Genomic DNA, 17,036 nt, shown 5'->3' with positions numbered 1-17,036 from the left:
TGAGCTACCGTGCCGGCACCTCTATCCACCTTAGCCACCGAGGACACATCACTAGACCACGAACTACGGACTTGAAAGATTGGGGAGGGGGGGGGGGAAGAGGTGAGATTAGTATTGGATAACGATCGATAGCACCGCAAAAGAGTTACGGGGAAGAGCAAATATAACCTGAAAATATGATGAACTAAATAAGATTTTAAGAACAAAATTATGAAAGATTACATTGAACGTGTATAGGTATACCTCTTGGCACATACATAAATATTTTTAGTTTAATAACTATTTTAGCAGTAAGTGTCATTACATTCAAACATTACAACAATGTCAATGTTTGATGGTGTCCGTATGTATCTTTGCTGTCAGAGAACCTGTCTTCGACTGTGGAAACAGAATAGTGTAGCGGTAAGACTGTGACGAGAAAACTTTTATTGTTGACTTGTAGTATGGTTGGTGTGTTAGTTTTCATGCGCAGAGACGTATTAATAATGAGGGAACTGTGACCTGTGAACTCTGCTTTTGTGCGTGGATCAATTCAGATAGTTGACACGTGTGCAAAGAATGCAAATAGGTTGGTCATTGATGAAACAATACGTGCGCATGACATCAGGTTTGTACATTTCTAGGAGTGTTCTTTCATATAACTGTGTTGTATCAATCAGTGCTCGCCCTCCCCCCCTCCCCCCTTCCCCCCTCCCTCCAATGAGCAATGGACCTTGCCGATGGTGGGGAGGCTTGCGTGCCTCAGCGATACAGATAGCCGTACCGTAGGTGCAACACCAACGGAGGGGTATCTGTTGAGAGGCCAGACAAACGAGTGGTTGCTGAAGAGGGCAGCAGCCTTTTCAGTAGTTGCAAGGGCAACAGTATGGATGATTGATTGATCTGGGCTTGTAACATTAACCAAAATGGCCTTGCTGTGCTGGTACTGCGAACGGCTGAAAGCAAGGGCAAACTACAGCCATAATTTTTCCCGAGGGCATGCAGATTTACAGTATGGTTAAATGATGATGGCGTCCTCTTGGGTAAAATATTCCGGAGGTAAAATAGTCCCCCATTCGGATCTGCAGGCGGGGACTACTCAAGAGGACTCGTTATCAGGAGAAAGAAAACTGGCGTTCTACGGATCGGAGCGTTGCATGTCAGATCCCTTAATCAGGCAGGTAGGTCAGAAAATTTAAAAAGGAAACTGGATAGGTTAAAGTTAGATATAGTAGGAATTATTGAAGTTCGGTGGCAGGAGAAACAAGAGTTTTGGTCAGGTGAACACAAAAACAAATTGGGGTAATGCAGGAGTAGGTTTAATAATGAATAAAAAATAGGAGTGCGGGTAAGCTACTACCAACAGCATGCTGTTGTTGTCGTCTTCAGTCCTGAGACTGGTTTGATGCAGCAATCCATGCTACTCTATCCTGTGCAAGCTTCTTCATCTCCCAGACCTTACTGCAACCTACATCCTTCTGTATCTGCTTAGTGTATTCATCTCTTGGTCTCCCTCTACGATTTTTACCCTCCACGCTGCCCTCCAATGCTAAATTTGTGATCCCTTTATGCCTCAGAACATGTTCTACCAACGGGTCCCTTCTTCTTGTGAAGTTGTGCCAAAAACTCCTCTTCCCCCCAATTCTATTCAAAACCTCCTCATTGGTTATGTGATCTACCCATCTAATCTTCAGCATTCTTCTGTAGCACCACATTTTAAAAGCTTCTATTCTCTTCTTGTCCAAACTAGTTATCATCCATGTTTCACTTCCATACATGGCTACACTCCATACAAATACTTTCAGATACGACTTCCTGATACATAAATCTATATTGGATGTTAACAAATTTCTCGTCTTCAGAAACGCTTTCCTTGCCATTGCCAGTCTACATTTTATATCCTCTCTACTTCGACCACCATCAGTTATTTTGCTTCACAAATAGCAAAACTCCTTTACCACTTTAAGTGTCTCACTTCCTAATCTAATTCCCCGCAGCATCACCCGACTTAATTCGACTACATTCCATTATCCTCGTTTAGCTTTTGTTTATATTCATCTTATATCCTCCTTTCAAGACACTGTCCATTCCGTTCAACTGCTCTTCCAAGTCCTTCGCTGTCTCTGACAGAATTACAATGTCATCCGCAAACCTCAACGCTTTTATTTCTTCTCCGTGGATTTTAATACCTACTCCGAACTTTTCTTTTGTTTCCTTTACTGCTTGCTCAATATACAGATTGAATAACATGGGGGACAGGCTACAACCCTGTCTCACTCCCTTCCCAACCGCTGCTTCTCTTTCATGCCCCTCGACTCTTAACTGCCATCTGGTTTCTGTACAAATTGCAAATAGCCTTTCGCTCCCTGTATTATAGCCCTGCCATCTTTAAAATTTAAAAGAGAGTATTCCAGTCACCATTGTCAAAAGCTTTCTCTAAGTCTACAAATGCTAGAAACGTAGGTTTGCCTTTCCTTAATCTTTCTTCTAAGATAAGTCGGAGGGTCAGTATTGCCTCACGTGTTCCAACATTTCTGCGGAATCCAAACTGATCTTCCCTGAGGTCGGCTTCTACCAGTTTTCCCGTTCGTCTGTAAAGAATTCGCGTTAATATTTTGCAGTTGTGATTTATTAAATCACATCTGTCAACACCTGCTTTCTTTGGGATTGGATTTATTATAGTCTTCTTGAAGACTGAGCGTATTTCGCCTGTCTCATATATCTTGCTCACCATATGGTAGAGTTTTGTCAGGACTGGTTCTCCCAAGGCCGTCAGTAGTTCTAATGGAATGTTGTCTACTCCCGGGACCTTGTTTCGACTCAGGTCTTTCAGTGTTCTGTCAAACTCTTCACGCAGTATCATATCTCCCATTTCATTTTCATCTACATCCTCTTTCATTTCCATAATATTGTCCTCAAGTACATCGCCCTTGTATAGACTCTCTATATACTCCTTCCACCTTTCTGCTTACCCTTCTTTACCTAGAACTGGGTTTCCATCTGAGCTCTTCATATTCATACAAGTAACACTCTTTTCTCCAAAGGTCACTTTAATTTTCTTGTAGGCAGTATCTATCTCACCCCTAGTGAGATAAGGCTCTACATCCTTAAATTTGTCCTCTAGCCATGCCTGCTTAGACATTTTGCACTTCCTGTCGATCTCATTTTTGAGACGGTTGCATTCCTTTTTGCCTGCTTCACTTACAGCATTTTTGTATTTTCTCCTTTTATCTTCTTTGCCCGAGAAACAGCTTTGCCAAGGGATTGAAGACATTTGTATTATCCTATCTGGGAAGCACAAGTCTCCAACTCATCTACAGTGTGTACAAATTTAAGTTTATGCCAGTACTTCCTTTTTCTTTCAGTTTCCTTCTTACAAAGAGTAATTAAATTTTTTTCAGGTAGGGATGCCTTTATCTTCGTGTTTTCCTATCTTTTTCTACCCTGTTTGCGTTCTTTTCCTTAACGGGTGCTGTATTTTCTGGCATCTTTGCATCTTTCTGCAGCTTTTTTCGAAATCTTGTCTTATGATTTGCTGACATTGTTTTTCCTTTTTCCTGAATAAATAAAAAGTCACTGTTAGTATAAACAATTAAGGCACTTGCTGTACCAACCAGAATAGCTTGATAATGACAAGGAGTGTTAAATGGTTTAGATTCCAGTAACAACAACAACAACAAAAACTGCCACAGATGGGACACAATTACTTTCAACATTCATACGTTGGCATTTACGTATTAAACACTACTTATGTGTCACTGCGTGTATTTATTGAGTTTTCTCACTCCTAAGCTAAAATCAATAGAATTTTTATAATTGCTTCTTCGTGTTTTTTGTCATGGATGGGACACTAGAAGCGTAGCTGTTTTTGTAAATTACTGCATACTTTTCTTTAAAAACTGAAATTTGTCTGAAGGATAACGTTCTGCTCTTGAAACTCAACAACTGAAACAACTGTGCCTGCAACGTAAATTTAGATAACTGCGAACGTACAAAGCAAACATTTTGTCCTCCATCCTCATCTACTGAAGTGCTGACTTGGTTTAACTGTATTTCCCCAAATGATTTCGAAACTCTGGTAATTTTCTCACGACACGTAAATTGAACTTTGTAGATTCAGAAAATTAGAACGTAAATTTAATTAAAAATAAAAGTAAAAAAGTCTCTGACTTTTTCACATGGAATCACCCATATGTGTTGGAGTTCCGTTCGTGTTTTGAACTTCGTGTAGAGCGGAATGGAACGTCATATATGTGTCCACATAAATCTGTAATTCAAATACTGGCTAAGTCTGATGATCGTTAGGAAGAATGGAAACTGGTGGCAATAACAAAAAGTTAAGAGAATGTGTCAACGGTTTAACACGATTTGATACAAATGCCTGCTAGCTATAGGGCGCTCCAGCTACAGAAAACCTATACCAAAACTTACGTTGTCAGCCTAATCCAGATACAAGAGTTCATTAGAACTTCTGTTAACTCAAATAATTGGGACGCTCTATCAGCGTTCTGCAAAAACTACGCTTGACTTGGCAGATTAGAAATCTCATAATTAAACCCAGTGAGCACTTTCGTCCATGGCAAGTCAGCACCAAATGATGGTTGGGAACAAGGGAGGGGTGGCGAAACGAATATGCATTGACTCTGACGTGTCTTTCTCTCGAATCAAGACAGCTGACGATCGAACCGTATTGTGTTGCTTAGGCGCCATGTGTTATCTACAGTTTTATGTGGCAGAGTATTTAGAACTAGCCAGATGTAACACCAGGAAACCATTAGGCAGCATGTAGTTCAAAAGCCTCCAAGCATTGTATGACTTATCATCTGAGGTCATCAATCCCCTTGACTTAGAACTACTTAAACCTAACTATCCTAACGACATCACACGCATCCATGCCCGAGGCAGGATTCGAACCTGCGACCGTAGCAGCCGCGTGGTTCCGGACTGAAGCGCCTAGAACCGCTCATCCACAACGGCCGGCGTAGTATGTAGTAGATGATAATTTGTTATTTACTGTGAAAGCTACATCCTAAGAGTTTCAAGCACCAGTCTCAGGCTGTTTGAGAGCTTCCAACAGCTAAGACAGCAATAAAGAAAGTATCTACTTACGTTCTTGTGCAAGCAGATTTAAAGTAATCCGTAGAAACATTACCTTGGATTTGTGAGAATTTCTTTTAGAGCCCAACTCAAAGATTCTTCTGTGACATTGTTAAAGTTGAGCATAATGCCGTATCCAGAGTCTTGTGCTTTGATAAGATTTGGTGTTTGGTCACCAAACACAGGAAATCCAAGTAGAGGCACGCCATTATGGAGAGCTTCTTGCAAACCCATCATTCCTCCGTGAGTCATAAACAACTTTATATTTTTGTGAGCTGAGAAAGAAAGAAAGTAAGTAACTTCAGAAATTGCGAAGCATGTTGATAAAAAGAGAAAACAATTTATGACCGCTTGTAAGGAATTAATAAGCAACAACTGATAATTTTTTATATTTCTGTGAGCTGAGAAAGAAAGAATCATCAGAAACTCTCAAGCATGTTGACAAACAGTGAAGACAATTTATGACCATTTATAAGGGGACGCTAGATCTCATAGAATTTCTTGTGTTCTGTCGTATTGTTTATTCTTTGACATATGAGATGATGTATGGTTCTGTTACTGCCATTTTAGTAACTTCCGCTGAGTATCAGTCTTAGGAGGAAACAATGACAGCGTCCATATTTTGTTTCGCCTTGGTTTATATGCACGTTTAGGACGTTTCACCTGCGAGTTTAACGTTAACGTTCGGATTGGTACGAAACTTACGAGAGAGGCCGTTCGTCCAATCTGTTCGGCAGACACTGTTGCCGAAATAAATAATTTTGTTCCGTGAAACCTCCAAACTCAGTTTTGGTCACCTGAAGCAAAGGTCGATTAGCCCACGTCAAGCTAATCACGGCACAGTTTTTAAACCTGTGAAAAATTGTCTTTACAAATATAAAAAAAAGACTTCACAAATTTGTAATGATATAGAAATTTATTGAGATAACTTACGAAATCGGCTGATGTGTCATTTTGTAGCAAGCAGCCTAAGTTTGTGAATCAGTATCCCATTCCGCCACCGGGAGCGCAAGTAATTGTATTTGTATTTGTATTTTTATTGATCCAGGCAATCATAGTATTGTACAGCTATACATATGATATTGGGTAGGTCTAGAGAGCTATTTACAAGTAATTTTTACAAATTGATTTTAACATTATTTTGTAACAAGGAAATTATCTATCTTAAACAAAACAGTTTGGAGGAATTTTATAAGTGGGCTATGCTCCAGACTGAACGCTGAAAGGCATAATCAGTCTTAAATGATGATGATGATGAAACAAAACAGTTAATACAAATCATAGAATTGTAAGGTTGTACATATGATATTGGACGGGTCAAGGGAACATATTTGCAAGTAATATTTAATAACTTGATTTTACATTATTTTGCAATGAGGAAGTTAGCTATCTTTAACAAAACAGTAAATACAAATGTTGTATGGTAAAATACAAACAGCCAATACAAATGTAATAGTAAAGTAGTGCAGTGTATTTCACAGACATGCACAGTATATAATAATCCAGTATATTTCATAGACATGCACAGTATGTAATTTTCAGAACTAATTGAACATATATTGTTTACATTTTTAACCCCTTTCAAAAAAAATGATCAACTGCATAAAAGCAATGGTCCAAGAGATATTTTTTTAACTTATGTGTGAAGGCTCTTGGGTTCTTTGTTGCTTTGATTTCTTTGGATAAATTATTATACCTTTGTATCCCAACATTTAAAACACTTTTTTGGCAGCAGGTAGTTCTGAGCTGAATCATATGTAGGTCAGATTGCTGCCTTGTTGCATTGTTATAAATGTCTCCATTGAATTTTAGTGTGCAGTCTTTGTTTAGCAAGTAAGACTTGACAAATGAGACGATATTATAAATGTAAGCAGAGAGCAGTGTCATAATGCTATTTGTTTTGGAATGTTGTCTGCATGATTCGTTATGCCTTAGATTACATATTATGCGTATTGCCTTTTTTTTGCATTTTGAAAATATATTTACCTCCAGGTGAGTTCCCCCAGAATACGACTCCAGTGCAGTGCACAGTTAAAATGGCTGCATTCACTGGTGCGTAGTGTACTCGCTGTGCGCTTTGAAACATTTTTGTTCCACAGATCGGTGAAGAACGCCGAGATTGGAAGGTTTACTACCAGCAAGATGGTGCACTACCACATTCTCTCGGGAATTTGAGGTTTCCTCGATAATCGCTTCCCAGTTCGGTGGCTCGGCTGTGAATATCCTACCGCATGGCCACCTCGCTCCCCAGACTTCACACCACTGGATTTCTTTCTCTGCGGTTTCGTTAAAGACCGTGTGTATGTTCCTCCCCTACCAAACAAGAGAGCCGACCTGAAAAATCTTTTTTACGCTGCCATGCACAAGTTACACCCGATTTGCTGCAACGAATGTGGGAAGAAATTGATTTCCAGTGGGAAGTTTGCTGCATCACAAATGGAAAGAACATATGTGATATAAAAAGAGAATTTTATCAGTTTATACTATAGTTTTAGACAGACTACTCTAGAATCTCTTGTAGACAGCTCTTTAATCATTTCAGTATACTGACAACAGCATCGCATTACATTTGCTACATTATGAAGTTTGTCACCAACCCATCACATTGTGCAAGCATTCTCTTTCATAAATATAGCACTAGAAGAAGAAACGAGTTCAATATCTATCACTCAGTGTGGCTCAGACAGGGGAGAAGTACTAAGTCATAAGAATCTGTGACAACCTAGATAGTGGTGTAAGAATTTAATATATTATAAAATTAAGTTCAGACATGGACTGAATTAATAACTGTGTGACAACTCCTTCTCCATCATATAAGAGTGCCTAAATGCTTAATAATGTGACGTCTCTCTCTCTCTCTCTCTCTCTCTCTCTCTCTCTCTCTCTCTCTCTCTCTGTGTGTGTGTGTGTGTGTGTGTGTGTGTATGTGTGTGTGTTAGGTTATGACTCCATTACATGTAAAAATGTAAGTTACGACAATCATGCAAAAGGGGAAACGTTCTCAGTTTTTTCGTCAAGAATATTTACAGTAACTATGAAACTCACTTGGAGATCATAATTGTGACCTATTGAAGATACAACAAATAAGTAAACTAAAGAACTGTGGGAGCAAAATCTCCAAATTCGCTTTGATTACGGAAGAATGTTGGAAAATGGCATCTGCAGTTAACGCTCACACAGTTTCTGTTCTGACTCAGTTTTCCCCTATGTGGGGGGACTCGGGGCAGAACGGGATAGCGGGGCACAATAGGAAACTGCTCTTTTCTAGATTGGACAGTGTTGCAACCTGTTGTATGGGCATGTAACTATTTCTCCGTATGAAAGGAAAGTGAGGGCAGCCAATCTGATTTAGTTTGAAGTTGCGTTGTTCTAACGTTTGGTGAATTTCAATGCCGGGTAAGCTGTCTATTGTTAATTGCATACCCTAAAATGAAACATTCCCTTAAAGTGCATGGCATTTGTTGTACTTTAGTTATTTAATGCGTTTAAATACGTCAGTTATTACACTCCCTGAAAGTTGTTAACCTCAGAAGTGCTCTTGGGGCGTAACGGGGCGGGGCAGAGTGGGATAGTGTCCCGTTCTGCCCCGTCATATTTTGATGCAAGTAGAAAGCAAACCTGGCCTGGATGTTCATGGATACCAGACTCTCCCAACCAGCTATGTTCGCCGAACAACTCAGCTTTCCAGATACCTCCCGAGGCTGTCATTCCAATCCCACTAATCTGTCAAAATACTCGGCGGACTACAAGACGAAAAGGAAAAACCGTCGTATTAACAGATTCTCCTTATAAGAAGGAACTGCAGAATGCTGTCGCACGTAAAGTAGGCCTACAGAACGGAGGAGGGTGCAGAAATATGAACAGTGTCAGGACAGAGACGTCACGTGCAATGCAACTTGAGGCAAAAATATCAAACTGTACACCCAAAAAAACAAAATCAGAGGACATCAAAGGCCTTAAGAAAAACAAAAGGAAGAAGATGATAGAGAAGATAGAATCAGAGAGAGAGGATGCTGAGTGTCTCTACTGTGGGGACTTCTACTCCGTTTCTAATGAGGGCTGGCTCGCATGCCAGAGTAGGCACACAATTCATGTGCTGGCATAGACAGTGTAGATGAAGAGGAAATATTGATTTGTGACTACTGTCGAAAGGGCTAGTAGTTAGTGGTTTGGTGGTTATAAAGCATTGTACATTTTTCAGAATGTCATTAAAATATTTTCTTATTTTGAAGAATGACTTTTAATTGTTTAAATTGCACATTCCTTAGTCTGAATTGCCTGTTATACAACATTTTGTCATAATTTAATACGATATTCGAAATTCAAATTCAACGTTTATGCAATAATTTAACAAAAAATACCCTTATCCCATTCTGCCCCGTGAGTGGGGCGGAACGGGAAATATGCAAGACTTTCTTTGAAAAATTGTAAATAATGGAAAATGTATTGTTTTAAGTGATTTTAAAATAAGGTACATTAGGTTACACTACAAGGTGTTTTTTATCACCTTAAGAAGTGTTTCCTTGTGTTCCCTTATTTTATAGAAATTCTTCAACACTAAGAATCCCGTTCCGCCCCGAGTTCCCCAACGTAATGTTAAGTAAGTGTTCCTTTCGCATTCCCGACTATTAGCTTGTCGAGAACCACAAGGAGCAATTTGCCGACGTCTTGTCGGTAGTCGCTACCTATACGCTCTAACGCGTCAGTTGGACACAATTTGGCAAGATGTCCCTCGGGAAGGCATCCGACAAACTTATAAATCAATGCCAAGCCGAATAACTACTTGCATAAGGGCCAGATGTGGATCAGCGTGTTATTTACTAACCCAATTTGTGAAGCTTTTTCTCCTGAATGGATCATCAAATTTTTCTGAAATTTTAGTCATTGATTTGCCTATAAATGTACATCATATCTACCGAATTGCGTCCCATTTGGATAATTCCTTCGGGGTGCGTCTTTTCTTTTTGTCTTTGATTGTATTTGCTTTACTGTTGCCCGTAATGCTTACTTTGCCAATAAGAACTTGGAGAATTAACTGAAGAATCAATGACTGCCAGATTACGTACCTCACATAAATGTACATGAAACTAGTCGACTGACTCAAAAGTATTTAAGAACTATCAAAACAGTTCAATACGGTTGATGTTTTTTGCTGGCGAGTAGTGTTGATCGTGGATGTGATCGTCTCATCGACACCATATTATCGATATGTTCGTCCACTGAGAAGTATGCTTGCGGATGTTGGATAGAGTGGAAGAAGAGGAAAGAAAAGGTGATTCACTGGAATATTATAGATCTTTAATAATGAATGACAATATAGGTGAAGAAGTAAACGTAGGAGAGTAAGAGGAGAAAAACAGACTCGAAGTGAATTTTAAAACAAAAAGGCAGGCGACGCTGAGGATGTTTTGTAAATGTTATTACAGACAAGCGGTAGGTATACAGACTTACCTAGTATGTCACTCTGAGGAAACCATTTTCCAATCTTGAGGTTGTCTGGCGGATTGACGAGAGTATCTGTTTCAAACTTCCAGATGATTTTCTCTTTGAGCTTGGAGAACACACCGAGGAAGACGTTAATTATGTCTTCTGGCAAGTCTGCACTTTGTACGTTGCTACCCAAGCTGAAGTAGATCACACCGTCTGTTGCGGCATCCAGAAATTTTTGCAGGTCCTGGAATGAAAAGCATCTCTGTAGACGACACTTTGCGATAATGTTCGGTTCATAGTTTCGCTATAATTATAGTAAAATATAATTTTAAGTTTTTCCTCGCAGCACAAGTTATCACTCTTCACTCGTTGTGGTCTTTTTCGAAATTATGCATTAAGGTAACTTTCAGCACCAATCTCTCCTGTGCAACTTTCTTCATGTCTGCAAAACTACTGCGAGCTGCATACATTTCAGCTTGCTTATTGCATTCAGTCTTGCTCTCACGAATTTACTTCCCCCCAGTACCAGGGACGCTGCATTATCAAATTAACTATTCCTTGATGGCTCAGGATGTATTCTTCTGATCAATTTTTATTATAAATTTATTCTCTCGCCGATTTGATTGTCTCTGCACTGGTTAGGCCATGTACCCATCTAATCCTCAGAATTCCTGTACCCCTCAAAAGCTTGTATTCTGTTCCTATCTATTCTACCATAAACGTATCAGTTCCATATGACGAAAGTTTTACAGAAATGCTTCCAAAAAGATCTGCTAAAATTTACATTCTCTGTTAACGTATTCCTCTTTTTCAGGAAAGTATTTTCTTGTTACTGCCAATCTATTCTCTACTTTGCAGGCGCCAGTTAGTTTCCAGTCCAAATAACAATACCCATCTACTACATTTTGCCTCTCATTGCTTAACCTAAAACTCCCCTATATCACCTGATTTAATTCAACTACACTCATCATATTACTATTTTAAATTCATGTTATCTTTCGATGACACTGTTCGGTTCCACTATTTTGTTAGTCCTTTACCATCTCTAATAGATAAACACTGTCATTGGTCAAGTTGAGCAATTTTATTTTTTCCCCCTAAACTTTAATTCCTTTTCCTTTAGTGCTGGTTCTGTTCACAGTCAGTAAGTTACACATCCAGAGTATTTCATGAACAGTTCAACGTACTGCAGCAAGGTGAGAAAGACTCTTCTCACGACGACGTCCTTGTGTAAACGTTCTCCGTTTTCTGGCCACGTGAAATACAGCCTCAAGCTTTTGACGATCACCACTGTCACCTTTATCAGGAGCAACTGACTGCCGAGGCTACTGTTGTAGTGGCCCCTCACAGCCGACAGTTGACTGGTCGGCAAACGTGATCATTACGTCATCCCACGAGAGACTGAGTCAACGTTTACATCTATAATCTGTAAACCACTGTGAGGATTTTCCCCATTCCATTCAAGGATCGATGCGGATATGACTGTTTCAGTGCCTCTGTGTATGCTGTAATTAATGTAATCTTGACCTCATGATCCCTATGGGAGCGATATGTAGGGCGTTGTAGTATTTTCCTAGAGGCAGCATTTAAAAGCAGTTATTAGAATTTATTTAGTAGGCTTTCGCTGGATAGTTTACGTCTATCTTCAAGTGTGAGGCAGTTGTAATGGGAGTGGACAGTCCACCTATTTCTGTCATATCTTGTAGAATACGATACTCTAAAATTCATGTAATGAAATAAATCTTGTTTCAGTCTTATGTATTAGTTATGTTTATGAAATAATAGAGGGTGTATCAAAAAATATCATCCGATTTGGTACATCTATATTTCTGAAACTAATAAACATATGCAATGAATTTTGTTTTTTTGATTAATAGGGAACTCAAAAAGCTTTTTTTTTCATACCTTCTCATAGGTTTTACAATTTGCCCCCCTTGAGATGCACGGCATATGTCAAATCGATTCCACACTGTAGTGAGCATGTCTTGAGTTGCAGCTTCCACAGCTGCTGTTATACCATGTCTCAGTTCATTAATTATCGTTGGTAACGGAGGCACATAAACGGAGTCTTTTATTACAAACCCCCACAAAAAATAATCACACACAGTCTGGTGCGGCAACCTTGGAGGCCAGTAATGTGAGACTGAATAAGTTGCTCCAGTGCTGGTGACCCATCGTTCAGTAATCGTTTGCTTCAAAAATTCCCGCACTTCCAAATGCCAGTGCGGCGGTGCGCCATCCTTTTGGCAGATGAAATCGTTCGAATCAGTCTCCAACTGCGGGAAAAGAAAGTTCTCAAGCATAACGAGACATGTGCTCCCTGTAACAATGTTCTCAGCGATGAGAAACGGACCATACACCTTTTCCCGTGAAACTGCACAAAACACATTATATTTTGAAGATTGCCTCTCATGTTGGACAACTTCATGTGGTTATTCAGTTCCCCATATTCTCACATTTATAACGGTTCATCTTGCACTTAAATGGAATATTGCCTCGTCACTAAACACTAAGCGTGGAAGAAAACTGTCATCCTCCATCTTGCCAAAAACGCAGTAGTGAATTTTGTGCCGATTCATGTGTAAACGTCGATGCAAGACACGCCAAACGGACACCGGGGGCGTGAACGTCTGTCGAGCTGCACGGCGAACGGATTTCTGCGGACTCCTTGTGAAACTATGGCGGATGCTTTCAACGTCTGTGCCAGACACTTGGGGGCGGCCCGGCGATTTGCCTTTACACAAACAACCTGTTTCTCGGAATTGTTCATGCCATCGTGTAATGCTCTGTGCTGTAGGAAGATCCACATCGTACCTAGTACGAAAGTCACAATGAACAATTATTATCAACCGGCACTGCGCAAAACGTGGAATTTATAGTCTTAGAGAAAGATTTTGACAATGTTGACTGGATTACCCTTTCAAATTGTGAAGGTGGCAGGGGTAAACTACAGGGAGCGAAAGGCTATTTACCATTTTTACAGAAACCAGCTGGCAGTTACAGGAGTCGAGAGGCACGAAAGCGAAGCAGTGGTTGAGAAGGGAGTGAGACAGTGTTGTAGCATATTCTCAATGTTATTAAATCTGTATATAGAGCAAGCAGTAAACCAAACAACAGCAAAATTTGGAGTGGGAATTAAAATCCATGGAGAAGAAATAAAAACTTTAAGGTTTGCTGATACATTGTAGCCCTGTCAGAGACAGCAAAGGAACTGAAAGACCAGTTGGACGGAACTGACAGTGTCTTGAAAGGATGATATAAGATGAACATCAAGAAAAGCAAAACGAGGATAATGGAATGTTGTCGAATTAAATCAGGTGATGCTGAACGTATTAGATTAGGAAATGAGACACTTAAAGTAGTAGATAAGTTTTGCTATTTGGGGAGGAAAATAACTGCTGATGACCGAAGTAGAGACGGTATAAAATGTAGACTGGCAATGGCAAGGAAAGCGTTTCTGAAGAAGAGAAATTTGTTAACATCGAGTATTGAATTCAGTATTGGGAAGCATTTTCTGAAAGTATTTGTATGGAGTGTCGCCATGTATGGATGTGAAATATGGACGATAAATAGTTTAGACAAGAAGAGAATAGAAGCTTTCAAAATGTGGTGCTACACAAGAATGCTGAAGATTCGATGGGTAGATCACGTAACTAATGAGGAGGGGAACATTGGGGAGAACAGGAATTTGTGGCACAACTTGACTAGAAGAAGGGATCGGATGTTCCGAGACATCAAGGGATTACCAATTTAGTACTGGAGGGTAGCGTAGAGGATAAAAAATCGTAGAGGGAGATCAAGGGATGGATACACTAACCAGATTCAGAAGGGTATGAGTTGCAGTAGTTACTCGGAGACGACGCTTGCACAGGATAGACTAGCATAGAGAGCTGCATCAAACCAGTTTCTGGATTGAAGATCACAACAACAACAATAATTATTCCGAAAAAAATAGATAAGAAGTATTCGATTGTGAATGTATTCGAGTCTTATATGAATGCGTAGTGACCGGTCTTTCGAACATGTTGGGAAGAACAGACACTACGCGGTATCAGCAGCTGTGATACATATTAAGGAAATTCAAGGTGGAGCAGGGAGAAAAGAGAGGAAATTGGACGAGCTGTTGATGTCAGCTGCATAAGGACTTTCTGCGGCATCGGCAGCGGGGAGTGAGAATCTGTGCCACATCAAGATTCGAACCTGGGATCTCCAGATTACTGGGCTGGTGTGATAACCAGTGTGCCGTATGGACACAGTATTTACAAAACCTGCGCGGACTTTCTCGGCCGACCCACATTCCCACCCAGGCGCGCCTACATGCGGTATCCCGTCCACGTCCTCGCTGCTCGCTTCTGTTGAGATTTACGCAGGAGGTCGGGCGTGTCTGTGCATCCGCACTGAAGGTGGTGGTTACATTGTGTCCATCGAGACGAATCAGTTATACGACTGCAGACAGGTGGCTCTAGAGGGAATGTGGGTCGGCAGAGAGGCGTGTCGAGGTGGTCCATAGCGGATAACGCAACTGCGTAGTAAATAGCAGATCACGGGTTCGAATCCCAGTGGGGCACACATTTTCACACGTCGCATTTATTCCGCATAAAGTCGCGATGCAGATGACATGAGAAGTTCATAGTTCCTCTACATCTGCATGATTACTCTGCAATTCACGTTTAAGTACTTGGCAGAGGGTTCATCGAACCACTATCATACTATCTCTCTTCCATTCCACTCCCGAACAGCGCGTGGGGAAAACGAACACCTAAATCTTTCTGTTCGAGCTCTGATTTCTCTTACTTTATTTTGATGATCATTCCTACCTATGTAGGCTGGGCTCAACAAAATATTTTCGCATTCGCAAGAGAGAGTTGATGACTGAAATTTCGTAAATAGATCTAGCCGCGACGAAAAACGTCTTTGCTTTAATGACTTCCATCCCAACTAACGGCTCATATCTGCCACACTCTCTCCCCTATAACGCGATAATACAAAACGAGCTGCCCTTCTTTGCACCCTTTCGATGTCCTCCGTCAATCCCACCTGGTAAGGATCCCACACCGCACAGCAATATTCTAACGGAGGACGAACGAGTGTAGTGTAAGCTGTCTCTTTAGTGTACTTGCTGCACCTTCTACGTGTCGTGCCAATGAAACGCAACCTTCGGCTCGCCTTCCCGACAATATTATCTATGTGGTCTTTCCAACTGAAGTTGTTCGTAATTTTAACACCCAGGTACTTAGTTGAATTGACAGCCTTGAGAATTGTACTATTTATCGAGTAATCGAATTCCAATTGATTTCTTTTGGAACTCATGTGGATCATCTCACACTTTTCGTTATTTAGCGTCAACTGCCACCTACCACACCATACAGCAATCTTTCCTAAATCGCTCTGCAACTGATACTGGTCTTCGGATGACCTAACTAGACGCTAAATTGCAGCATCATCGCGAACAACCTAAGAGAACTGCTCAGATTGTCACCCAGGTCATTTATATAGATCAGGAACAGCAGAGGTCCCAGGACGCTTCCCTGGTGAACACCTGATATCACTTCAGTTTTTCTCGATGATTTGCCGTCTATTACTACGAACTGCGACCTTCCTGACAGGAAATGACGAATCCAGTCGCACAACTGAGACGATACCCCATAGGCCCGCAGCTTGATTAGAAGTCGCTTGTGAGGAACGGTGTCAAAAGCTTTCCGGAAATCTAGAAAGACGGAATCAACTTGAGATCCCCTGTCGATAGCGGCCATTACCTCGTGCACAAGAACGATGTTTTCTGAAACCATGCTGATTATGTATCAATAGATCGTTCCCTTCGAGGTGATTCATAATGTTTGAAACAGTATATGCTCCAAAACCCTACTGCAAACCGACGTCAATGATATAGGTCTGTAGTTAAATGGATTACTCCTACTACCCTTCTTGAACACTGGTGCGACCTGCGCAATTTTCCAATCTGTAGGTACAGATCTATCGGTGAGCGAGCGGTTGTATATGATTGCTAAGTAGGGAGCTATTGTATCAGCGTAATCTGAAAGGAACCTAATCGGTATACAATCTGGACCTGAAGACTTGCCCGTATCAAGCGATTTGAGTTGCTGCGCAACCCCTAAGGTATCTACTTCTAAGAAACTCATACTATCAGCTGTTCGTGTTTTCAATTCTGGAATATTCCATTCGTCTTCCCTGGTGAAGGAACTTCGGAAAACTGCGTTCAGTAACTCCGCTTTAGCGACACAGTCGTCGATAACAGTACCATCGGCACTGCGCAGCGAAGGTATTGACTGCGTCTTGCCGCTTGTGTACTTTACATACGACCAGAATTTCTTCGAATTTTCTACCAAATTTCGGGACAATGTTTCGTTGTGGAACCTATTAAAGGCATCTCGCATTGAAGTCCGTACCAAATTTCGAGCGTCTGTAAATTTTAGCCAATCTTCGGGATTTAGCGTTCTTCTGAACTTCGCATGCTTTTTCCGTTGCCTCTGCAACAGCGTTCGGACCTGTTTTGTGTACCATGGGGGATC

General features: G+C 40.7%; 1 protein-coding gene across 5 annotated transcripts in view; it reads right to left on the bottom strand.

Annotated features, from left to right (window-relative positions):
• Positions 1 to 17,036, bottom strand: part of LOC126285460 (UDP-glucosyltransferase 2-like) — a 185,482-nt gene that overhangs the window by 29,979 nt on the left and 138,467 nt on the right. For 4 of the 5 annotated variants that reach the window (XM_049984873.1, XM_049984870.1, XM_049984872.1 and 1 more), the window contains exons 4-5: positions 10,528 to 10,750; positions 5,132 to 5,351 (exon numbers count right to left, since the gene is read on the bottom strand). The exons of the other annotated variant lie outside the window; for it this stretch is intronic. In XM_049984873.1, coding sequence (XP_049840830.1) covers positions 5,132 to 5,351; positions 10,528 to 10,750 — 443 coding nt within the window. The remainder of the gene's footprint in view (positions 1 to 5,131; positions 5,352 to 10,527; positions 10,751 to 17,036) is intronic. 5 annotated transcript variants of the gene reach the window in all.

The sequence above is a fragment of the Schistocerca gregaria genome, chromosome 8, assembly GCF_023897955.1.
Source record: "Schistocerca gregaria isolate iqSchGreg1 chromosome 8, iqSchGreg1.2, whole genome shotgun sequence".
Lineage (NCBI taxonomy): Eukaryota > Metazoa > Arthropoda > Insecta > Orthoptera > Acrididae > Schistocerca > Schistocerca gregaria.
The sequence above is the reverse complement of the archived record's forward strand: the minus strand, read 5'-3'. Positions and strand labels throughout refer to the sequence as shown.